Source organism: Xenopus laevis, chromosome 1S, assembly GCF_017654675.1.
Source record: "Xenopus laevis strain J_2021 chromosome 1S, Xenopus_laevis_v10.1, whole genome shotgun sequence".
Taxonomy (NCBI): Eukaryota; Metazoa; Chordata; class Amphibia; order Anura; family Pipidae; genus Xenopus; species Xenopus laevis.
This window is the reverse complement of record NC_054372.1, coordinates 151,721,121-151,747,514: the sequence shown is the minus strand read 5'-3', so window position 1 is coordinate 151,747,514 and position 26,394 is coordinate 151,721,121. Positions and strand designations below refer to the sequence as shown.

The 26,394-nt window shown below is 38.5% G+C and overlaps 1 protein-coding gene across 1 annotated transcript in view; it reads left to right on the top strand.

The window, feature by feature from the left end:
• The window catches only part of LOC108707171 (transmembrane protein 116), a 32,136-nt gene extending 7,066 nt beyond the window's left edge, over positions 1 to 25,070 (top strand). Inside the window, exons 3-11 of the mRNA XM_018244221.2 lie at positions 2,210 to 2,273; positions 3,477 to 3,608; positions 7,803 to 7,895; positions 9,928 to 9,977; positions 10,716 to 10,799; positions 11,374 to 11,509; positions 12,109 to 12,253; positions 20,741 to 20,817; positions 24,440 to 25,070. Of these exons, the coding sequence (XP_018099710.2) occupies positions 2,210 to 2,273; positions 3,477 to 3,608; positions 7,803 to 7,895; positions 9,928 to 9,977; positions 10,716 to 10,799; positions 11,374 to 11,509; positions 12,109 to 12,253; positions 20,741 to 20,817; positions 24,440 to 24,637 (979 nt within the window). The 3' untranslated portion in view covers positions 24,638 to 25,070. The remainder of the gene's footprint in view (positions 1 to 2,209; positions 2,274 to 3,476; positions 3,609 to 7,802; positions 7,896 to 9,927; positions 9,978 to 10,715; positions 10,800 to 11,373; positions 11,510 to 12,108; positions 12,254 to 20,740; positions 20,818 to 24,439) is intronic.
• The last annotated feature ends 1,324 nt before the right edge of the window (positions 25,071 to 26,394 follow it).

The window sequence follows — 26,394 nt, the reverse complement described above, 5'->3', positions numbered from 1 at the left end:
AAAAAGCTGAATACCGGATTCAGTGCATCCCTACTTTAAATGTAATGCTTTGAACCTAGGCAAATTGTGATGTTTCCAAAATGTGTTTAACTACAACTCTTAAAATCCCACTAAAGTCTATTGGAGCTGTCAGGTACTGCTGTAGTGCTGGTCCATGTAGGTGAAACAATAAGGAAAGCAGACATTGCCATTGCTGCTGGTCCCAGGAATGTGATTTTGCAGGTGTTTTGGATTTTTTGGGACCCTAGTAACTTTTAGTTATATCATTGATGAAAAAGGCAACTCTCTTGCCTGAAATGATCTTTTAACTCAAGGGAGGGAGAAGCTACAAAGATGAACAATGATACTGGGCTGCAAGCAGGCTGATATGGTTCTTGCTGATGTCAATAGAATACTTAATTTGTGCAGTTAGCTGCACGTGTTCTAATAATGCCCATTGCCCATTTTTCCTTCTAAATCTTCATCTGCTCCAGAATGTATTGCTGGCATTGTGGTAGGCCTACAATGATTGTATTCTTTTTGTATTTTTGTATTCATTCTCTCCTAACTCAACCTTTTTATTCTCCTAGTCTTTTATATCTACTTATTATATTCTTCCATTATTATGCATTTTTCCCCCATAAAGAAATGGAGAATGACCATGAAATAGGCTAAATGGTTAGAAGCAAGAGGCCTTATGATACCTGGGCCCACCGGGAGTTTTCTTGGTATCCCAGTGGGCCAGTCCGACACTGTACTAAATAAGGAGGTGATTTGAGGCATTTTGTCCCACTCCCTTGGCATGAGGACATTATCAACAAGCCAATGAGGTGGTTGTCCTGATGGGATTTATTAACCTGCCCAACTGATATTTTGACAGTTTTCGTCCAGCTACTGGTCAGACAGGCCCGTTGGTGTTCCCCATACACTGGTCAACTTGCCCCAAAGGATTGAGTCACTGGCTTTTATGGCTGTGTGCGGCCACCTATTAACACATTAGCTGCAGCTAGTCAAGAAAGACTAGTGTCTTGTTCATTTGATAAAATCATCAGAACGGCTAAATTTGAGCATGAGGATTATTCTAACACTTTATATAGTAATATATAGTGTTGATATGAGTGAACTTCCAGCAGTGACAGCAGAGAAAAGATGCTGGGAAATGTAGTTTGCATCAGTTGGAATTCTTTAAGCTTGACATGCCTCTAATTCTAAAATTGACTAATAAATGTGGGTGCCCTGAGGGAAACTAATGGACAATGAGGCTATAGTATTAGTAAGGGGGTAGCTTCAGCCAGATTGAAAGACTAATGCCTAGTACATAAATATTGACATCTGGGCAGATTGTTTTCCAGTTGGCTTTTTGCAGTGATCTTGTGATGGTCTTAAATCTGGTGTGTCAGAGTGAATCAATAATCCACATTTTACCTTATACTGGCTAGATCATACAGACAACACACTAATAGCACTGTGATAATTCAGCAAATTGTGTTTGCAAGCAAGGGTTCCATCTGTCATTCGCTAATGTGTTTTGAACAGTGGGAACCGTTTAGTCACAGTTCCAGGGTGATGTTCTTTAGCGGTGAATTACCGCGGGAAAGTGATTGAAGCTTGACTAGAAGGATGTATAGAGATCCTGTTACATTCACAAAGGTATTTTGAAAAGCAGGCCTCAGTCCATGTACACCTTACACCTTTATTTTATAGTATTATCGGAGTATCTATGGCCACCTTTACACTACACAATTTAAATGACTAAATATGGACTGATTTGTTGATACAGTCCTTTTAAACTTAACTGTATTTGTAGGTCTTTCTAACAAGCAATTAGGATAGTAAGATTGTCAAGTAATTTTCATTTACTGCCAATCTGACAAAATTAAAAATAATCATCCTACAAGTGTGTTAAGGGGTAATAAGCGCGTTAAAACTCTGCCAATGTTCTCAAGGTTTAGCCTGTGGTATCCAAGGCTACTTTGCTGAATGAAGATACATGCTCTACTTATTCAGTATGAGTGCCCCTTTCTCCCTGGCAAACATTTGGTTTCTTGTTGTATTTTTATTCTGAGATAATTCATACCAGAAATTGTCCTGTTATTATATAAATATATTGAAGAAATACAGTTCCATGAAGCGACTGAGGTTTCTTCTTATATCATCTCCTTATATCACTCTGTCAGACTTGTAATTGGGTTTATTTTTCAGCATATTAATGTGGGCCTTCTCTTCTCAGCGTTTTAGGTTCTGGATCGGTCATTGGGTATGCAGTGTTTCAAAATGCAGTCAAGTCTCCAGAGGTGAGAAGCTGATTAACAATGAACAGATAATCACTTCCTTGCGGCAAATTGTATGCATCATGTTATTGAATATTTGTTTTGTTAAATCAGTATCTCTTCACATTGGAAGACTTCTGTATATACATTTAGTCACATTATAGTAGTTATTTATGCTTATGGGAACACAGCCTCTCTGCCTTAAGGAACAGTAACACCAAAAAATAAACACATTTTAAAGTAATTAAAACATGATGTACTGTTGCCCTTCATTGGTAAAAGCTATGTGTTTGCTTTAAAAATACTACGATAGTTTATATAAATAGGCTGCTGTTTAGCCACGGAGACAGACATTTAAGCTGGCCACAGACGCAAAGATCCGATCGTACGAATCAATGTAAGATCGGACTTTCCCATCTCCTGACCTGCCACTAACCATTCAGATCAAAGTCTTACCATTCCGACCAAATAAAGTAGTTAAAGAACAGATCAGCCGATGTTCTGCCCCTGACAGCAATCGTACCATAGACAAAGCTAGTGACAGCCTCCCACTGAAAATCGTACGATCCGAAATACACGAAGAGATATTATCTGCAGCCGACAGAAATTTACTAACCTGTCCGTTCAACCAAACAACAATCTCTTTAATTTAAAGCGCTTTTAAGAGCCTATGCCAACATCAAAACAAAGGCCAACAGTTATAATAATATTAAAAGTGTGTTATGAAAAGGTTTAAAACATCACTGTGTAACACATATTAAAATAATTATAGGCATGATATATTCTTTTTAATGTGAAAATGGAAAAGCAAAAAGCCTTTTCTGAAATATAATGCACATTTCGTCTGCACACATAACAGCTATGGATTTGCTTAATGTGTTCTAATACCTATTCTAGAAATACTCACATTTGTAGCCTTGAAATCTGCCATGCAGAATTATGTGCTAGAATACATGCAACTTTGTGCAGGAAAACTCCAGCTATTTAGAATAGAGCTGTTGTCTGTAGAGCATGCGGGGAGTTGTAGCCCCAGCTTGTTGTATATGTAGGACACATATTAAGTTCAGGTCTGCACCATATCTACCAGCACAGTGTTCTGCATCGAAATACTAACAAAGTGCTAAATGTATGGGCTCCATAAGAAATCAGCCCTATAGTGATGTTGACCAACATAGATAAACATTTTCTAATCAATCAAACTCTTATTTTCCATATTTTATTTTCCAGGTTCGACATCTTTTCTACCTCAGCTTGTCAGACCTTCTTCTGGCCATATGTTGGCTTGTAGGGGCAGTTATGTACAGGAAAACATCTTTTAACAAAAACATTGCCTGCTACAACCTCCAAATATTAGGGCAGGTAAGTGTTCATGCAGGCTGAATGAGGGTTGTAATATACCTATTTTATATTGCATTATTCATGGCAAAATAGCAAAGATAAACACATTTGTCACAGCAAACACTGTCATACCCAGAAGCAGTTAGTCCAAATGTTATGACCCAGAGTCGGTACCTTTTATTTCACTGTTTAAATATTCATAAAGTGAATGTTCCAGAACATAAATGTTTAAATAAAAACCTGTTTGTTAACCTTGCCTTTGAACTCAACATTGACATTTAAAGCCATGCTTACTGTAAACTTATAATTGCTGAAATATGGCCAAACATGAAGTGACGCTTGGGAAACTTGTTTTGCCAGCTCCATGTCAAAAAAGAGTATAGGCAGTCACATACTGACCTTTCTGCTGTTGCCTATTGTTTACTCTATTCTTAGCCTAATTGCAGTGGATGTCGTGGATAATTGCTTGAAGGGATATTGAATAAGCAGAATAATAGACACACTGAGATAAGAAAATGTATTCAAATTAACTAATTCTAAGCCCAGACATCTGTGACACAGTGCCTCTGTGCATCATTTTTTCTTAATCGGAAAGCTTACTATTTTTTTTAAAGAGATATTATAATTGCAACATTTTCCTTTTTAAATAGTTTTGTAAATGTTATGCACTCCTAGTTAGTGCTGATCCATTCTCTTGTACTAAATATATTCTGTTTTATTAAACATACACATTTAAAAAACATATACTTTTTATCTACACATATCTATGCTAACCTTTCTTATCTAAGCTACTCCCCTAATTAATTCTGTAAGGTCAATGACACAGTATTTGCATTTCGATATTAGCAGCAGAAAAATTATTGTGTTGACCACAGCCTTGGGGTGATGGCGCACGGGATGCTTTGCCATACTTAGGAAATTATCACCCCCAAATATACCTTAACAACGGTAGAGTGCTTCCACCCCTGATCATGTACCCTTTGTGATACCAGGTGCTACACTGGGTACATAGAGAAATAGAAATATACATACAGGTACATAGAGAAATTCCAGTGGCACACTGAATGCTGAAAAAGTGTAAAATGTATTAACCCCAAACACATACAGAAAAAAGGCAAAGTTTCGGACCACTCGGGCCCCTTGATACAGGGCCCTGTATGTGTTTGGGGTGAATACATTTTACACTTTTTCAGCATTCAGTGTGCCCCTGGAATTTCTCTATGCCCCAAATATACATTGGGACGATTGTAAATTGCTATTTGAGCAGTTTTTAGTGTTTCTCTTCCGAAAATGCTGGTATAACATTAACCTTACGAATAAGGTTAATGTCATAAGGAAAGCCATGCAAAAGTAATATCACTATACCATCTTCTCTTAATATTTCATTGGAACAATGCTAAATATCTCAGAGAAAAGTATTTGTGTTCATTAAACCAGACCTTTCCTCCCTGTTGAAGCCTAACCCAAATCAAATATATTTTTGTATGTGCTGCATTTTGCTTGGGGCCTAAAATTCACCCTTCTTTTTCTATTGAGATAAAATCTCCCTGGTGTTTGCTTGAATAGATCTCTCTTTCTGAAAGTTCCTTTGTGTCAAGAGATTCCAGATGTCTTTTTAGGTTTTTGTCAAGAATTGTAAAGAAGACTGTTAGGGACTGACAATATGGAAACTCTGGCAGATGCCAAATGGGCTGCTGTAGGCTACCGGAGTGGTGCTTTATATTATTATTTATATTATCCGTGGGCTTATTTTGATTCTCAGTTCGGACAAAAAACCCTTGCAAGCTCAAGTCTGATGGCATTTTATGAGTTTCAACTTTCCAAAAAATTATAAGAAATACTTACAGTTTGCACTGTATACATTTAAATCCATGGTCACCATAGCTCACACAAACTATATTACTGTAATATTATTATAAAATGTCAGCTAATAATTAGCATGTTAAAGAATTACGTTGATAAAAGGCTAAATGCTTCACTGCAAAGCAGCTTTTCTTTATCTCCTTTGGTTATGAAATGCAATATGTAAATCACTTATTATAATAAGTCAACAGTCTTGTTGTATTAACAGTAAAATAACATTACTAATGTTATTAAACTAATGTTAATAAATAATAAGTGCAATTGACTGTATAACTGCTAGGTACCACATCTATCCATACAGTTTTAATACAGTAGCATTCTTTAGATTTTAACACATTGAATAACAGTAAAATGGAACATTGTATGAGTGCCTGAGGACACTGACTGATTTATTGGAGTTTATAGAATGAAATGTCTTTGAGCAATGGAAGAAAAACATTTGAAAATTCTTCTAGCTTAACTTTTGCTAGAGAAATGTCACAGACCATATTTGTCGTTTGTCACTCTAATTTTTTCAACACAGAAAAATGCCCACAAAAATCATTGGTTAAAAAAATCTAGAATCCTCAACAGCTGTCCATAATTATTCACTGTGTGGAGTGATACATTTACATTTAAAAAAAAAAAACATGCATTTTTGTTGAGAAAATGTCAACAAGAAAACACGTGGAACTATAATTTATACAAGAAAACTTATTAAGCTTAAAAACAATAGTAATATGACATAGACTTAACCTATGTATGTAACTAAGCGTATCTTGAATGTAAAAATATAGATAATTCAAAAAAAAAGAATGGCTACTATGTCAGTTTAATAGTGTGTAAATGGTCAGTACCTTGGTGCAGGTTAGCACTGATGCCATGCAAAACTGGGATTAAAGGTCACCCCACTTTTGCATGGATTTCTTCCTGTGGATACTCCATTTTGCACCCACACTCCAAAAACATACATGAAGGCTCCTGATAAAATTACCCATACTTTGTGTGAATATGATAGGGACCTTAGATTGTAAGCTTCACATTCACTGATGTGAATGATGATGTAAAGTGCTGTGCAATATACATAAAGGGTTCTGATACTGTACCTTTGTAGGAGCCCCTTGCCTAAACATAAGGTGGACATACACGCAGAGATCCACTCATTGGCGATATCCTCAAACGAGCGGATCTCTCCCCGATGTGCCCGCATTGAGGTGGGCAATATCAGACCAATCATTGGGTGCTTAGGGTTGTCACCTCACCCCTTTAAAACCAAACACATATGGATTACACAGCCTGCATAACTAATTAGCAATTAATTAAGATGCATGCTGCAGACTGGACTGATTTATGTGCAGCCTTGCATCATGCATCTAAATGAATTGTTAATTAGCCATGCAGGCTGTGTAATCCATATGTGTTTCGGTTTTAAAGGGGTGAGGTGACAACCCTATGGGTGCTTGATAAGAGGACAGCTCAAAGTTAAAAAACGACAAGTTAAAAAAAAACGTTTTTCACAGAATGGCAGCCTAAAGCTGGAACTACACAATGCACTGAGAGCAAACGGATGCGACGAAAATAAGCTAAGAAATAGAAATGTCGGATCTTGTCGCTGCATGCATACGACACGAATGTGGGATGAAGACGCAACGTGCATCGTTTGCATCTGACAGACGCGTTGTGTCGGATGCATGCGTCAACAAGGTCCGACATTTCTATTACTTACTTTATTTTCGTCGCATCCTTTTCCTCTCAGCACGTCGGATCTGATGAAGGCTCATCGTGTAATTCCAGCCTAATAGATGGTTTTCCTATCAGAGTATGTTTCATAGCCTGAGCACAATTTACCAGTGCACAAGTACCAATTAGCATCCGTTTGGTGTGCAAGTTGCAAGACCATTTTTTTCTTTTTTAATTCATATAATTTTATTGAATGAAGACAGAAGTGTCAGCACATATACATATCAGCTTTCACGTTCCATTGTACATTACATTAACAGGTTACATATTGTGAAGATACTAGAAACACATAACTGATCGGTTTTATACATTCACATTAGCAAATATGTCATAGCTGTTTTAATAGTCATTTTGTGTGTCAGTGGAGCTCACATCCTCTTTCTCCACTCCCTCCCACAGGGTTCACATGCATATCCTTTCTTCATATAGGAGCATTAGCACTTAGTCACTAGTGTTCGAGAATCAAACAAGTTACCCATGCGACGGTGGGCCCTTTGTGGCCTTGCTGTGTATGTCAGAAAAGCTGTTTTATAGAATATAGAAACTCTGCAGGGCTGAAATGGACTTTGTGGAACAAGATTGGGGGGCAGATAAAAGGCATTTTTTACCCTAACCTTATTTTTTTCCCAACAGATGTTTTATTTATCCACCTTTTTCTACACATTAAACTATATGTGGCAGCTCTTCTGCAATGTGAAGACAAAAATGGACCATGACATGAAAAAGGTTAGTTCAGTAGCAGAGTTTTGGGAAATGCAAAAAGGCACTGTGTTAGGCAGCAATGAGTCACTGTTATATCTTTATATACAGGTAATGCTCTTCTTAGTTTCTGTAGCATTGTGGATAGAAAGTATTAGAGAAATTGCACTAAGTTCTTTTATATGTATGGAGCAGTTACAGATTTATTCTCCACTTTTAGACATTTAAGCCCATGTAGCCCTATAGCACTAATTATATTAAAACAAGCAAACCAACTCAATTGCCAACAGAAATGCCTGAAACTTTCCATAACAAAGAGCACCACGTCTTAAAGAAATAAAGGCAGGTATAAAATATAGTAGCCCTGAAGAGACTTCCATTGTACATCCCAAACTTCACCAGTGTGCCCAACCATTACAACCCTGTTTGCCCTACCACTTAATAATTTATGTTAGCACACAAGGACAGACCTACAATCTAATCCATCTATAAAAAAAAAAAATCCCTGCTACGCGATGTCACAGACCAGCCCTCACGGCTTTTAGGACAATTACAGGTGGTGACCCTATTTTCCTTGCTACTGTAAATTTTCAATTTTCCTTAAGTGATCGGAAACATTCAGATCTATATTACTGTAATATTATAATACATGATTTAATTTCTTAATGTGAAACTCCTTTCCTATCAAGTACAAGGGCACTCTTTTACTGCAAGTTGATCCTTTTATTTAACCACAAAGGACTGTTCTGCAGTTCATGGTCTGAGGTCAAGGTGTAAGTGTGTGAAGCAGCAGGGTGGGGCATGCAATAAACAACAGAACTGCTATGGGAGATTAGCATAGGTTTACAGAAAGAAATCACATACCAGGTGCTCTTCTCTCCCCCAGTATTTTGTGAGGATTCAGTAAATCATTGGGTTGAACTGTTTCCCTTAAGGGTGATGGTCAACAGGGAGATTTTTCGCCCCTGCAATATTTGTCGCACAAACAAAGCAACACATAGATGTCACCATGAGCGATTTCAATTATAACTGCCAGAGAAACATTTTCGGGAGATTGGGTTGAGTGCAGAGGACTTCTTGTATATGTCTCTGTGATTGTTGTGGTCACAACCTTATTGTTTCCCCCTGCTCAATGTTTTTAAAAATTAGTGGTGAGCACAACTTCCCCTTGTTTGTTATATTTTCGGGAGATTTGTAGCCTACAGTTGTGCTTTTTTTATCATGGGCAAAAGGGGCATTTCTGCCATGAGGCAGGGTTAGCACTTTGCCTCAGGCAGCAGTTCTACAGACGTTACCAGGGGTGGCAAAAAGCCGCTCCTGGTAACTTAGGGAAGCCCATTTATCAAAGTCCGAATTTTTCCTCATTATTTTCTGAAAACTACTCCAACCAAATCCGCACAGTTTTTTCCCCCTTTTAATCAATACATTTTCCTGAAAATTTCCTGTGTGGGAAAAAAATAAAAATTCTTGAAAAATTTGGATCATACAAATTTTTCAGATTTTCCTCACGAAAACTCAGACTTTTTCGGATCTATGCCCGAAAACCACTAAATCTTCGGATTATTGAACGAAACCCAGCACAGTTCAAAATATCTTTGGGACTTCTCCCATTTACTTATGTGCAACCTCGGCAGGTCTGAGATGCCAGATTTTCGGATTCTGACTTTTTCCATCATCGGGGTATAATAAATCCCGAAAAATACGAGGTGTTTTTTTCACAAAAAATTCGGATTTTATTATAAAAAAAACACGTTTTTTTTTGGTTTTTGGCATTTGGACTATAACCCCCGTAAGAGTAAAATTTCCAGTAATTAAACCAAATATTTGTTTTTTCTAGTGCAGAGAGTGCATTTTCGTGATGCACCCTTCCCCCCCAGAGGCTATGTTAAGGTAAACGCGGGGGACAGCATTGAGAACGCCGCCTCAGGCGGCTTCTCCATGTTCCTTTCCTGGCCCTTATGGTGGTGAATTGACATCATACAAACTCGTCCAAATGAAAAGGTTATTTTATAGGATGCACTATAACAGTGATAACAGATTTCCTCTTTTTCTCTTACAGATCTCAGACAGCAAATGTCATATGAGGAGAGCACTGACAGTTCTCTCAAGGTAAAGCACACCACATTCTGTCAGTTCTTCTCAATTAGGAATATTAAGGATTCCAAATATGTTCTGGGTTAAACATTAAATCCAGTGTACAAGGGAAGCATTCATTCCCAGTTTGACATGCACAGTATATACAGTATTGCTATTTTTAAACCGAAATATATTGATATATATGTGTATCTTGATTTCTCCTATCTATATTTTTTTGGAATTTTGGTTTCTACTTTTTTTTAAACAATAATATAATATTAAACACCTTTTTTTAATCAATTCGGGCTTTTAGAGGTTTTTAGATACTTTTTTCACATAGGAATTGTCTGAAAATTTTATTGGTTTTAGAGGTTTTCTTATTTTTTTCGGATTGTTCAAAGCTTCTTTTCATTCATGTTTTTAAAATTCCGATCTGTTAATAAATTCCATGCCATTTTTGGTTTCAAAAACCTCTAAAACCACTAAAATGAGATTTAGTGGAGACTATGGATTTTTACCATGGAGCTTGCCAAAATGTTTATTTATTTGGTCATCTGGTTTGGACTGTTTTGTCCAGCCATTCACTAAGACTACTATTATAGTTTGGCAAATGTTCCAAATGTTCAGACTGCCTAAAGACTGGCAGCCTTGTGCACCCATTTTAACTCTCCAAATAGCATGACGTGTATTTAATTTGCGGTCTACAGTAAAACTGCCATTCAGTCCTCGTCTAGCTCTTATGTTATTCTTTGTAATTTTGCCTCCTTTCAGTTTGGTACCTGTCCTTCTCAGTGTTCCAGTGCTCTGTTTTGGCAATAGCTATGAATGTTATGGAAATTCCACTCACCCACACAGGTAATCCCCTTTTACAAAAATTGTGACATTAAGGGGGTATTTACTAAAACACGACTTTTTCTCACTATAATTAAAAAAATTCAACCAAACTCCCAAACCCAAATCCCTTTAATATACCAATATTCTCAAATAAATCAGTGTGAAAAAACATTGCAACGAAATTGTGTGTCAATTCAAATTGTGCAACCTTTTCCAATTTGACACTCGAATTGTACAGCTATTTCAAGTTCACACCAAAAAACTCAAATTATTCTGATTATCAAACATAAGCCATCGCTAATAACCCGAAACTATAGAGAATCCAGAAGGTAAAAAAAACATGTTCCAATTATTAAAGGCCATTGATGTCTACATTATTTAGGTTTTAGCTGGAGTATTTTTGGATTTGTAGCAGCTTCAGAGCATAATTAATTTTGAAACGTTTGAGGGTTTCTTTCCTTTTTTGAGCTTTAATAAGCTATCCTTTACTGTTAAGTCACATTATGAATTTGAATTTATTTTAGAAAAAAGTAGATTTGGGTAAATCTGAACCCTTAAAAGTATGCTGAACATCTTATCCTGTTATATTTGGTAGCTGTTTAGTACTGAATATTGGATCACAAATTACTGCTGACCGGCATACTTACAACAGCACCACCTGCACAGTCATCTACTACTACAGCACAGTGGTGTTTCTTGCCATGTTCTGCCTAGCAGCTGTTCTTATTCTGGTAGGTTAATATTTTAGAGTTTATTATACTAAAATTACATTCATTTTTGGGGGACTCTATACAATGAAAACTAGGAATGAGAAAGTGTTTCAGCAACAAATGATAGTGTGCAGCCTTATTTATGAGAATACTGTAAGTATATCTATTATTTGGAACAAAGCTAACCCAAGTGAGATTATTATCCTACACTGCCCAGGCATGCAGAAATATGCAGAAGCCCTCACCTCTTTGACTCCAATGATCCTCAGTCAGCACGCTATCAAAGTTTACAACATCTCTCGATGTTTACAACTGTCACAGAGAAGCATTTTTTGCATTTTAATTGAAGCCATTGGAAAATTTTGGTCACTTGCAAAGTTTTGATGTAATCTATAAATGGACTTGGAATGGTGGAATAACAAGTGTATCACATTTTTGGCAAGCTGGAGGGGGAAACTGTTTGCTGTTTATACTCTGAGCCGTGTTGGTAGAAACCTGAACTTTGTTGTTTTTTAATATGGCAAAATGCAAACAGCAGAAAGTGATAGAGAGTAATTTGCTTTAATTTGCAAGACTGATATTCCTGGTGCCTTATGACTGTATACCGTGTTTCTTCATAGGTCCTGGTGGGGTGCACCCATATTCTTTGCAGAAGGTATCTGACAACGAGGGGACCGTTTGTGTTTCAGCAATGGGCAGCAATAAGCGTGGCTAAACAGAACCTCTTCTTTATACCGTTTATCTTCTTCGTGTGCTGCATACCAGGTCAGTACTCAGTATGTCCTAACTAGCTGCTTTAGTGTTCTCCAGATAAATGCCTATGATATATCTGAGTTACTTTTTGTACTAACCAAACTTTATGTTTATGAAATAGCCTCCAGCTACTGCGAATAATGGGTTTGTAGTTGGGAAGTGGTGACTTTCCTGGTTCAGAGATAATTTCAGAGAAGTGATCCTGAAGAGGAACTAAGAAAAACAAAGAGCGTGACTGGAGAAAAAAGAGAAGGGAGAGGCCGATTATTAGCATTTTTCTGCATTTCTTTTATTTGACTGCATGTAAACTGGATAGGTCACTTCAGGAGCTGAACAGAGAAGTTCAAGGCTATGGACACACAGGCTGTTGTCAACCTGTGTATTTTTGCAGGCTGAGAGAAGCAGATAGTGCCCCTGTCCCATTGATTTGAATCAGCCTGTGTGCGGTCACACATAGAGGAGCTGAAGCTGAGATCAGTGTGTGACTGCACAATGGCTGATCTGATTCAGATCAATGGGACAGGGGCACAGCCTGTGTGTCCATAGCCCAAGTGTTTTGTCTTTCTTTATGTTCTCCAAGGACTGACTGTGACAACAGTACGATATTATAAACTCCCCTTGCAAGACACACAGGCTAGCAGCAGAGTAGGCCGATATTCTCAGCCACTTCCCAAAAATAGATGGATCAGGTGGTGCTTGCATTTAGATACATAGGGGCTGATTTACTTGAGGGCAAAGTGGCTAACGCTAGCATCAGTTCTCTAGTGTTACCAGGGACATCGCGACATCTAAACGGGCGCAGGTGTCACATCGTTAGCGAAAGAGATAGACACTATGGGTCATTCGTACTCTTATCGCCAGGCGAAAATTCGCTCTGGCGAATGAACAATACTTTGCAAATTCAATGAAATGCGGATTTTACTGAACGTAAAATCCGGGTTCCCCCATACTTTTGCCAGATTTGCCTTCGCCAGCTCAGACCAGATGAAGTGCACTAGAGTGCATAGATCTTCCTCAATCTTCTGTTACTTGCATCATATTTTTTAGTGGAGAAAGCTTCCAAAAAAAGTCCAAAAAACGCTGACGTGATAGCCTGCAAAAGTCCTTAAAATTTCCCCCATACATTTTTTAACATATGGAACATAAACTATACAGTGGGCTCATGTGTAGGGCCTTATAACAACTCTGTTTTCTTTATTAAGGTTCCCTGGGTATGAGTTTGCTAATAGACATATAGGAAGAATAATTGCTCATGATAAAAATGAACATAGTGCGTATATGTGTGATAGGGATTTTCGATTGTAAGCTCCACTAGGACAGGGACTGATATATAATTTCTGTAAAGCACTATGGCATATGTCTTTATAATTAATAGCCTTTGAAAGTGTTGCTAATACATAAGCATTTTCTCCCACTATTTCACTTTGAATTGTATAGCATACTTCCATACACACATCACCTCCACTGCCGCACATTGGCATTCTCTGCTGCTCACTAAGGTTATACCATATTTGCACTCTTCACCTTGGTTAATACCTCAGTAGCTCTCATAGCATTTCTCCCAGATTGTTACGTGTATTTATATCACTTCACACGTACCATCAAGCAAAAAGCTCAACACTGGGTTGTTTAGTGTAAAAAATAAAACTGGGTAAATACAGAGGGCGTGCAAAATAAAAAATGTTTTCAATATAGTTAAGCTGGCCATCAACATCCAGACTTTAGTCTTGTGTCCAACGAATGATCGCGTGTCGCAATCTTCCAACCTGCCACTAACCATTCAGATTAAATAAAGTAGAAAAAGTATTTTTACTTTTCTGTGCTCTGAAGGATATCGAATAATTCAAGGCTTTACAGACTAAATTTTTGGCTAACTAACTATATTACCATTTTTTTATATTGAAATGTAACACATCCTATTGTTTTACCTTTTTTACACTGTACTATTCCTTTAAGGAGTAGCAATATTCCAGCCACCACTCTGTTTTTTCATAATCTTGTTTAAACCTGTTGAAAGGTCAAAGCTACAAGCTCAGCCTAAATATGCGTTACTCAGGGGCGCGCGAGTTGAGAAACTCGCCTCAGGCGGCAGCGCCGGACAGGTATCCAGGGGCGGCAAAAAGACGCTCCTGGTACCTTTAAGAGCCGAATTTCCGGTTTTTAAAGAGAGCGCAATTGCGTTCTTCGCATTAGTGCTCCTGCCAGCGAGGAACCGCCTCAGGTGGCGCATTAATTAGAATCGGCGCTGGCGTTACTTATTTGAACTTGTAACCTTTAGTACCTCAGTGAGTTATCTGCTAGCATATAATTGTTCTTATACAATTCTCAAAATGGATCCATGTCTAAAGATAAGATTGTTGAAAAAGTCAACATGGTTTTAACATAATGCTCAAACTCCATAGTTTTGTTTAACAATGTGTAATAATGTTGAACTCTGAAATGGTAATGTTTTTATGTAATAGTGCCTGTTATCAGTTCCCAACCAGCAGCTTTTGCAGTACAGGCAGTCCCCGGGTTACCTACGAGATAGGGACTGTAGGTGTGTTCTTAAGTTGAATTTGTATGTAAGTTGAAACATATACATTATTTACTTATTAAATGCAACTTAGACAGATGTCTGTCTTAACATAGTATGTATTTTTACTTTTCTGTGTTCTGCAGGAGACAACACACAGCAGAGGGGAGGTGGTTTATTAAGCTAAATGCAAATAAAAGTCAAGCAAACCATAGTATGTTACTGTAACAGCCCCCTTATGTAAGTGTAAATTGTATGTAAGTCAGATGTACTGTATGTAACTGGAGGACTCCCTGTATTTAACGATTAGTATAAACATGGCTTTAAATAATAATAATAAAAAATTGAAAGCTTGCAAAATCCTGGACATATAGCACACTGTGGTTTTATTTATTAGCCATGATTTATACAAGGCCAACACATTTACATGTGTTTTACAGGAATAGCTTATTATAGGGTTAGATTAACTTTTAGTATGATATAGAGAGTGATATTCTGCAACAATTTACAATTGGCTTTTATTTTTTATTATTTGTGATATTTCAGTTATTTAGCTTATCATTCAGCAGCTCTCCGGTTTGCAATTTCAGCAGTCTGGTTGCTAGAGTTTAAATTACGCTAGCAACCATTTATTAAGATTAAGAAGCTGGAATATGAATAGGAAGTTTCTGGAGAGCAGAATGAAAAATACCTATAGAAGAGTATTCTGCATACTATTTAACTTTATTCTTCTGCAAAATATTAACACAACAGTACATATAACTACAATAATAGTTTATATAAATGAAATCTAAGTAGTATCGTAATCACTTGGTGATGTTACTACCATAGTGTAATTATAAAGAACTACATAAAAGCAGGGTTGGAATGAAATCTGTAGGTTATTTTTACATCACAGTAGAACAGGCTTATTTCCTTCCCTTAGTTTATTTTCTTTGACTTTTTTTTGAACAGTTTTTGGCTGTGTTCAGTGTCGGACTGGCCCACAGGGATACCAGGAAAAGTCCCGGTGGGCCCAAGTGTCAGTGGGTCGTCATGCTGATAAACATTTGGCCTATATCATGATCTCATATCATCATCTTTCCCTATTTCTATGAGAACAAAGAGACTAAATAGATGGAATAATAGATTATAGTATGTAAAGAAAAGAGACTAGGAGAATAGAGGTTGAGTGAGGAGAGACTAAAATTACTGATAGTGGGCCCCTTGTCTAAGATTAATTGGTGGGCCCCTGGTCAAAGGTTTTTGGGTGGGCCCCTGATGTCCCAGTACAACACTGGCTGTGTTGAGACATAGCTAAAAAGTGAATAACCAGTTGGCATATAAAAACTGAAGAACTGCACACAGATGTTTTCCCCTAATTATATAAAAAGCAACTCAATGTTGAAATTGTTTAAATACTTACAGCCACAGGGACCTATACAGACCCTAATCTGATTGTTGAACAGATGCCCAAATTTTCTTATCAGGCTGAGGCATTAATCTATTCAGCCACTGATCACGTGTGCCAATATAATCATCCACAGGATTCCTAGTAGCTTATGGACAAAAGTCAGTTTTTCTGCACCAGTATTTTGATCCAACTTTATTCTCTGATGCCAGAGGTAGGAAGTCAAAACAATCATTCATACATTCTTTTATAATCAGAAACAATAGATATTTTGTTAAATACTAACAGGCAGCACTTACTTTATACAATATTACAGTTAACACAATCACAATGTATATGTAAATCGCTAGCGGGATGGCACTCAGCATGATTCGGGCGACTTCGGGAAACAAATTGCGCCGAGTGCCATCCCGCCGGCGATTTACATTTTAGCTGGCGGGAAGGCAGGGGATGCATTTTTGTAATGACAAGTAATAGACGGGAGCTAACAATTTTGGCCATTTAACACTATGCTTAAGCATGTAGTGGGTGAAACTAATTCTACCCTATGTGCCATAGGCTTAAATTTATTGAGTTTCTAGCTACTGTTGTAATAACCCCCACCTGCTAGTATAGCTTGGAATGAGTGTGAGAAGTGATAATATTATCAAGAGATAAGATTAACTACATGGTATAAAAAGAAGTGACTGTGATTAATTATTTGCTTGCAAACTCCCTCGTTATCATTCATGGCATGTTTGAACAAACAGCGGCTCTGTTAAACAGGAACCATTCTAGCTAAGTAAATGAGAAGGCAGGAACTTACAGTTTGCTTTTGACTGAACACAAAATAGCAAAAAAAATTGTTTTTAAGCCCAGGGTTTGAAGTGTCTGATGACTAGAAACTCATGGGAGCAGGAAAGTACTGTGTGTATTACACCAACACATTACAGACAACATCATCTGGGAGAAAGACTTATTTAGGTACAACTGCACAAGAAAAAGCTACTAATTTATTCTATAGTAGATGTGCAATAAACTCAGGGACAGGGTCGGGCCAAGGTATTTTGGCACCCTAGGCAAGGGCTTCAATCAGTGCCCCCACCCAGTCCTGATTACCATTTCCCAACTTACCATTCATATTGCCCCATGTACCTGTGCCAGCAGCCATCATGTTGTCCCCATTTGTACCTGTGCCAATGGCAGTCAATCTATCAGATTGCCCCAAATCCCCAATCTGTGCCTGTGCCAGCTTAACCCAAAATATCCATCATATTGTTTCCCCCAATCTGTACCTGTTCAAGCAGCAGCAAGAAAATCCACAATATTTCCCCCAAATATGTACTTGTGCCAGCAGGAGCCAAAATATGCACAATATTGCCCCAAAATATTTACTTGTGCAAGCAAGAGTCAAACTGAGAATGAATGTGAGCGGCCAGACAGATTCTCCAGACGTGGATATATCCTATCTTATTCAAATGGAAACATGTTGCTTGATTTTAATGAGCAATACATAATAACATTTGATACAAGAAATGTTATGATTGTTTGGTTTTCAGTAAGCACAGTTTAAGCACATAATAAAATCTGTACATTGCTGGCCAGTCTGAGAAATTGTAGTGTCATGGTAAACTGCTGTCTAATGCAAAACGCCCAACCATCTGGGTGTGACTGCCTAGTTTTCTAAGCAATGACTTTATGAATTCTAGTAGGTTTTATATAATCAGTGTAATTAAAGGGGAGGGAAAGAGATAATCATTGGGGGTGGGCATAATGCTAGTTAAGATTGCTTACCTGTACCCCATTCTTTGCTCCTGTTTAGTAAAAAGTGCATCAGCCTTGGGTACTACTGCAGGAGCGCCACACCACCATCTTCTTCTGGAAGAAACTGCGAGGGCACTAATGACCCCAGTGTAAGGGGCCGATTCATGAAGCTCGAGTGAAGGATTCGAATTAAAAAAACTTCGAATTTCGAAGTGTTTTTTGGGCTACTTCGACCATCGAATGGGCTACTTCGACCTTCGACTACGACTACGAATCGAACGATTCGAACTAAAAATCGTTCGACTATTCGACCATTCGATAGTCGAAGTACTGTCTCTTTAAGAAAAACTTCGACCCCCTACTTCGGCAGCTAAAAGCTACCGAAGTCAATGTTAGCCTATGGGGAAGGTCCCCATAGGCTTGCCTGAGATTTTTGGATCGAAGGATATTCCTTCGATCGTTGGATTAAAATCCTTCGAATCGTTCGATTCGAAGGATTTAATCGTTCGATCGAAGGAATAATCCTTCGATCGTTCGATTGCAGTATTTGCGCTAAATTGTTCGACTTCGATATTCGAAGTCGACCGATTTTAGTTCCTAGTTGAATATCGAGGGTTAATAGTGTAGGAAAGGGTTAAAGACATTTCCCTGGAGAACAGTACTGTGGTTCTGGCTCGGGGTTTAGATAATTATAACTTAGGAACATATTCTGTGTACTGCAATGTGAATAAATCAAGGAAAGTGCCTTCCAAGTTTTTGCATGTAGTGGGCACATTATCCAATTTGGATTTCAGTATAAGGATGTTATACAGTAATATAAGGATGTTATACCGTGTAGCTGTCCTGTACAGTATTACATTATAGGAACACATGAAGGAATGTGGGAAAACAGATTGGCTTGCTATTTCCTTAAATTACAGCTGTATATTTTGTAAATTTATCCTAAATCTGGCCAAACACAGTAAGAATCAGTTTGACCAATTATTTAGCTGGAGGCATATTGTTGATCTGCCTATAGATCAGGATCTGTGGGATCCCTCTAAAGTAAATTAAACAGAAAGCTTCATAGATTGACCTGTGTGGTAATCAACAGATAAAATATCCAATCTGGTCTAATATCCTGTAATAAAATTACATGGGCTAATATGTGCGATCTGGCAGTTTGATCAAAAATTGTGTGGCTCACCTGGTATTGCCAACTTAAAGGAGAAGGAAAGGTTAAAACTAAGTAAGCCTTATCAGAAAGGTCCACCTAACTATACTAGTAAAACCTCAAAGTAGTGCTCCTCTGAGTCCTCTGTCAAAAGAAACACTGCATTTCTTCCCTTCTATTGTGTACACATGGGCTTCTGTATCAGACTTCCTGCCTTCATCTTAAACCTCCTTGTCCCAGGCGTGAGCATGCTCAGTTTGCTCCCCCCCCCCTTCTCTGCTGTAATCTGAGCCCAGAGCTATAACTGAGCAGGGAGAGACACAGGCAGGAAGTGATGTCACACCAAGCTAATTTGGCAGCTGCTATCCTAAATAAACAGAGAGCTTCTAGAGCTTTTTACTCAGGTATGGTAAAACATTCTACAGAATAAATATATCATTCTAGCTTGCACTAATGCAGCTAATCTATTGGCAATAAAATGCCTCCGTAGCTTTCCTTCTCCTTTAAAGGGGTTATTCACCTTCCAAACAATTTTTTCAGTTCAGTTGTTTTCAGATAGTTTACCAGAAATAAAGACTTCTTTCAATTACTTTCCACTATTTATTTTTTCAAAAGCTATGTTTAAAGTTTAATGTTCCTCTCTCTGGTGTTTCAGTCTGGCAGCTCAGTAATTCAGGTGCGGAATAAAAACTGTTACAATTTTGCAACATTTCTCAGCAGCATCTCTGGCATATTAGCAACTATTGTATCAATTCTAACAGCTGCCTGTAATGAAACCCAGAGATTCTGCTCAGCAGGGACAAAAATAAGAAATGTATCAACTAAATGTATCAATTTAGAACAGTTTAAAGTTTCGCTGACTCCCCCTCCCAGAGCAGCTTTAGAAGGTGAAAAATGATACTTTACGCTTCAATATTAGAAAAACAGTAACACATAGAATATAGAAAGTAATTGGAAAAAGTTGTTATTTCTGGTGAACTATCTGAAACCAACTAGGTGTTTGAAGGTAAACAACCCCTTTAAGACAAAAAAGCTTATGCCACAGTTAGTGGGGTATCTTCTCATGTACTGTATGTCTGCTGGCTGAGAATTACCTAAAACTACCAGTGCCATGTTTAATTGCCAATAGCCTATCATTGCCAGTACAGATACTTTTTGGCTTGAAAAAATTCAGAAAAAGAAGTAACTGGGGTGCCAGGAGTTGGCAGTTAAACTCAGTGGGGGTCATTTATCAACACTGGGCAAATTTGCCCATGGGCAGTAACCCATGGCAACCAATCAAATGGCTGCATTCATTGTTCTACTTGCAGCTGGCTTTAAAAAGCTACTCACTGATTGGTTGCTATAGGTAACTGCCCATGGGCAAATTTGCGCAGTTTTGATAAAAGATCCCCAGTGACAGGCGGCACATTGGGTTTGAAGTGCTTCTGTCTTGGCACAAGTTCTCTGGCAGAGAAACCACCACTCATGACATTAGCCTAAACAGATTAATTTGGGTATGAGGTGAGTAAGAAAGCAAAGTATATCAGTCCAAGATGTACAGTAAATGTCACTATTCAATGGCTTATATTGTATGGAAGAGCAGCGCAGTCTGAGCAATGAGATAACCATAAATAATGGTATTTGGCTTCTATTCATATAGAAAATTACTCAGAGCAAGTGTTTAACTGTTATATTTCCCTTTATTGTTTCCTGCAGCTGTTTTACTTACTGCCGTGAGACTGCACAAACCCCAAGAGGAATATGATGTCTTCACCATACTCTATTTTATTCTGGTGAGTCCAGTATTTTTATTGACTTATTGAGGTGAAGTGTAGTGCCAAACTTGTTTGAAATCAACTGAGAGTTGAAACAGAAGCTCTATAACAGTGACAATCTGGCACTATACTCTGTAATGTCTGCCTGAGAAACACCAAAGCCTCTAGTATTTTGGGGCATATTAACCACCACTTCAGCAGTCACAAAGTCACCTCTTAGTGATATATATAGTGAAACCCAAGGTGAACTTTAGAAATGCAAGTCTGACACAGCTTTCTGCTAGCCAAGGCCTGTCCCTAAAGGACCAAATAGACAGTAACATAATGGTATTTCATGAAAGGAGTAGTTTACCCCAAATTAACCTTTAGCAGCAGTATCTGACTCTTAAACAGTGATGGAACTACCGAGGTGGGGGGGGCTGCACATCCTGCACCTGAGCACTGCCAGGGCTTGTTATGCTACTTCCCTTAGGGTTGCTGAAGCTGTGTAAGGGTTTGAATTACAGAATCCAAAGATGAATGGTAATCCATAGTAACCAGTAAACATCCTTCTAAACAGGTGGCCAGTAAATGCATCCAGCAGTGGCGTAACTATAGTGCGCTGGGACCCCCTGCAAAAAATCTTCAGAGGGGCCTGGCGCACTCCGATCCCCATCCTCTTACCCAGTACCCATCCAGCCTCCACCTCACCCACTCCATTTCCCGACTCCGCCCTCTCCCGCCCAACTTGCGTACCCCTTCCTCGCCACAGCTAAGAGAGCAGCTGTGGAAGAGGGTTTTTTATTATCTATAGAGGAATCGGCCCCCCTGTTCCCCGGGTCCACCCTGTGACTGTGGGCTCTGCTTCCCCATTTGAAAGCTGGAAGGGTCAGAAGAACTATAAAACTATAAACGAGGATAAAGATAAATGAAGGGCAATTGAAAAGCTGCTTAGAATTAGCCATACTATAACATACAAAAAGGTTAACCACCCCATGGGGATGTAATAACAGGCACAACGTTTGCTACTGGTCTAATCACCTATAAAATCCAATCAGCTGGATGCCAGTGTTGTAACTATAAAGGAAGCAGAGCCCACAGTCACAGGGTGGACCCGGGGAACAGGGGGGCTGATTCCTCGAAGAGATATCAGTTAGAGGAGAACAAAAGTTCCCTCCAGCATAACCCCAATACATGCCCTTTTTCCACACCTGTGAATAAAAACCAGAGCAGTGCAGAAAGGCTGGTGGCTGCCATCTTGTACCACTTGATGTTGGTTTCCCAAACATTAACTGTGTATGATCCTGGTTGGGGATCAATGGGGTCAGGACATTAACTGGCATGAGAGGGAAGTCTGTCTCTCTGCTTTTTATTCACTTTATGTCAAGAGGGGAATATTGGGGGTCTGCTGTGGTACAGTTTAGGAGAGGACCTAGTGTTATTAAACCACATCTCCAAACCATTTTTCTTTAAAATACTATTGGACCAAATAATGTGATACAGGCAGGTCATATAAAACATGAGCTTCTTCCCCATTTCCTTTAAAAAGGGAATAATTTAACTTTCATTGTAAAATATAAGGATACTAGACATTTCCATTGAGTTCCTTACCCATACTGTATATAGGGACCCTTAACTAAGGCCTCATTAGAGCTGTTGGCATAATAAATAATTATGTACAAGTATAAGGATAGTCACCAAGGAAGACTATATAAAATCATATGGCTGAAGGCTGATGAAGGCTTTTTATACAGATCATAGAATATCCTCATGTATTTTCAACAGGGGGTACATTATTTATTATAATATACAAGTTTTCAGGAGTCATGTGACAGAAATGACATCACTAAGCACCAGTTATAACTGATGACATCTCCAAGCACCGTTTATAATAATAAAATTGATGTGATAATTCTGGCTTTTGTGTATAATAAGGATTTATTGTACCCATTGTGCAGCTTCAAGGCATTAGTCTGCAAATGATGTGATGCACAGAATGGAACATTGGAAAGCATCCCTGTATATCCAGCTTGTTTCGCTAAAATATTGGTTTCAGTGAATTGGCGGCGTCTCAGAAATCATTTAATCCCTCCACAAGTCACGCAAATTCATTTCCAGTGTTAATCATAACAGGGGAAAATGTTAGTCATACACAGCACAGCTGAGGGGTTTGGGCCACATACATGAGACAGCAGCAGTTGTTGTTCAGATGTTCTTCTAATACCCACATATCCAGTACTTCTGAGAAATAGATTTTTTTTTAAACTACCCTCACATTTTCTTTGCATTATGTATGCCTCATAGAAGAAACAACAAACTTAGCTAAATCATAACCATAAAGAGCAAAGCTGCACTTAAAGGGAAAATATACCCACTTTTTGGCATGATCTGAGTCAGTTGGGCTTTTGTAGAAAAGATGCATAAACACTATCTGAGCTTGGAGTAAATAAACATTTTTACAACAACATATAGGATTCCAAGGAAATCATGATATTTGACTCAAAGAAACTGTTCCCCCCCCTTAGGCTTACAGTGTAATGCAACCCCATCCTTATTTTGTTCATGTTACAGTGATGGATTATGGGACTTGAATTTCCTTCTTCAATCCAACAAATCAAGTAGAATAAGGGGTCCGGTTTTTACAAACACAGCCAAGTTTTGCAAGGGCTGAGAGGGTCAAAACTAGTTGCCTGTTAAGAAATCCCAATAGGCATCTCCTTGAATGGCACAGTGATTAGCCAATCACCGATCACTGTCATAGCCCTGTCCCCAACATCATTCAGTACACCCCCTGGCAACATTCGGCAGTCCACTGACATCATCCACACTTTCTCCTGTCTGGACTTCATGCAACGGAAAGGTGGCAACCATAATAAGGGGCAAAGTGTAAAATCAGATCTCGCCACTAGAAATTCCACCATTCCCTATTCATTTCAATGGGAATTTTAAAAGAGGTAATTGTGCTCCAGAGTGAAGGGGGGCTGATTTTCGAAAGAGGGTTTGGAAGTCCTGGCGAGTCAGAGACAGACTGCCCTTCTAATGTTAGGGGTCATTAGTGCAACTTAACACTTAGGGGCACATTTACTAAGGGTTGAATTTCGCCAGGTTTAAGGTGGCGAAGTGTCAAAGTCAAAGTTTTTTAAAGAGACAATACTTCGATTTTCGAATTGGTCAAATATTCAAAGTTTTTTCAATTCTAATCTAATTTTGGCCTATTCGATGGTCGAAGTACCCAAAAATTACTTCGAAATTCAAAGTTTTTGAATTCTGAAATTCACTTTGAATTCACTTTGACCCTTAGTAAATGTGCCCCTTAGAAACCCTTATCCAAATAAATAATAATCAATGTATAATCATATCTTTGATACTTCGCCACCTTAAACCTGGCGAAATTCGACCCTTAGTAAATGTGCCCCTAAGTGTTAAGTTCTGATGACTCAAAAGGTCTTTTTTGTTACCCATACAAACTAGTGTCTGGACTTTTTTTGTTTGATATGTTAAATTGTCCAGGTTGTGGACTAGGTCGCAGACAGGTACAGTGCCCCACTACAGTTTGTGTGTGTGTGTGTGTGTATATATATATATATATATATATATATATATATATCTGATTTGTTATTCTAACACCAGACTAAAGTCACATTTTAATGTCTTTATCTAGTCCTTAACAGCAGTATCACAAGGCTTTCTTAACTGCCTGGCATATGGCTGGACCCAAAGGATGCTGCGCTACATGAAACAGAGCACTTGCCGTGACGTGGACACACAGACCCCTTTACTGTGTTCACAGAAGAAGTTCTATGCCAGTATACGTGTCTCAACAGAAAGCACATTGCCACAGAAAGTCTCTGCTTTATGACAAGACTGTCTTTCTGCATGACTTCTGGGTGAGCCCTGACATAGTTCAGTTGAAGCAAAAGACGTAGAAGTGCAGGGGCACTGGAGATATAAACCAAACTTCAAACATTCATACAGACCCTTGGTTTATTACTGAAGAGTGAAGACATTTTCTGCCAGTGGTTATTCAGTCTTGGATTTAAGGCCCAGGAGCTGACGGTACCCTATTGTCTTCATCGCCTTCATCAACACTAGACTGGAGTGTTGTGAACTCTTTCATAGACTACGGAGCTGTAACTGACTGTGTATCTGTGAATACATTTCTATGGGGAACCTACAAAGCACTACATTTGAGCAGATGTCTAAAGTACAGATATTTTATTCTCTGCTCCGTCAATCATTTTATTATGTATAAAACTCGAAATCTTCGAATTAAAGCTAATGATGGGACATTATTATCATTCTCCTTTAATTTTATAGCACTGACATGTTATATACCGCTTATGGGATTATACGAAATTCATCTCAGTTTTTGCACATTCTGAACTTTTAATCACTGTCATACACAACACACACAATAAGATCTGTTTTATCAGGGGCCAATGGATATTTTTAACATGTGAGTATTCGGAGGAAACATACGCAGACACACGGGAGACATACAAACTTGTTGCAGTGTTGCAAGGCGTTATTACTACCTACTGTGCCATTGTGCAGCCATGTGGCTGATAAATAATGTTCCTGTAAAACATTGTCAGATGACAGCAAGCCAGACATGAAATAGAGAACTATGTCCATCACTGTCTATTGGGATTGGTGTGATAGAATCAAGATTAGGCAGAATGGAATCTCTTTTGGTCAAATTACAGATGGATAGGCGAACTTTCTTTGAGACCAGGATGATAAATGATGATGGTATTTGGTCTATCAGGTTTAGCGTCAGAATGACACACTGACCCTAGTGGGTTCTTTGACACCTGGAAGGCATAGGCATGGGATCAGAATGGATTATGGCCCTAGTCATTAAAGGAGACGTAAACCCTAAAAATAAATATGGCTAAAAATACTGAACTTTTTGCACCAAAGCCTAAACTTTCAGCTTGTCAATAGCAGAAATGATCCAGGACTTCAAACTTGTCACAGGAGGTCACCATCTTGGAAAGTGTCTGCGACACTCACATACTCAGTGGGTTCTGAGCAGCTGTTGAGAAGCTAAGCTTAGGGGTTGTCACAAATTATCAAGCAGAAAATGAGGTTTTCTTTTATTATAAGATGATACTACAGGGCTGATTACCGTATATACTCGAGTATAAGCCGTCCCGAGTATAAGCCGAGGTACCTAATTTTACCTCCAAAAACTGGGAAAGCTTATTGACTCGAGTATAAGCCGAGGGTGAGAATTGCAGCGGCTTCTGTTAAGTTTCAGTCAAAAAATTGAGGGTTTCTGCTCCCATTGTAGGTGCCAGCGTCTCGGTTTTTGGATGCCGGCGACCATTCTTGGACGCCGGTGTATATTCTTGGAGACTATTCTTGGACGCCTGCGACTATTCTTGGATTCCTGGGACTATTCTTGGATGCCAGCGACTATTCTTAAGCGCCGGTGACTATTCTTAAACGCCAGCGACTATTCTTAGACGCCGGCGACCGTTTTTGCGCTTGACCCGATATTTTGGGGGCTGAAAAACTCGGCTTATACTCGAGTATATACGGTATTCGATTCCCAGGCTAGTTGCACTGGTTTCTGTGTAGTGTACTATATGTATTATTAATAATCAGCCT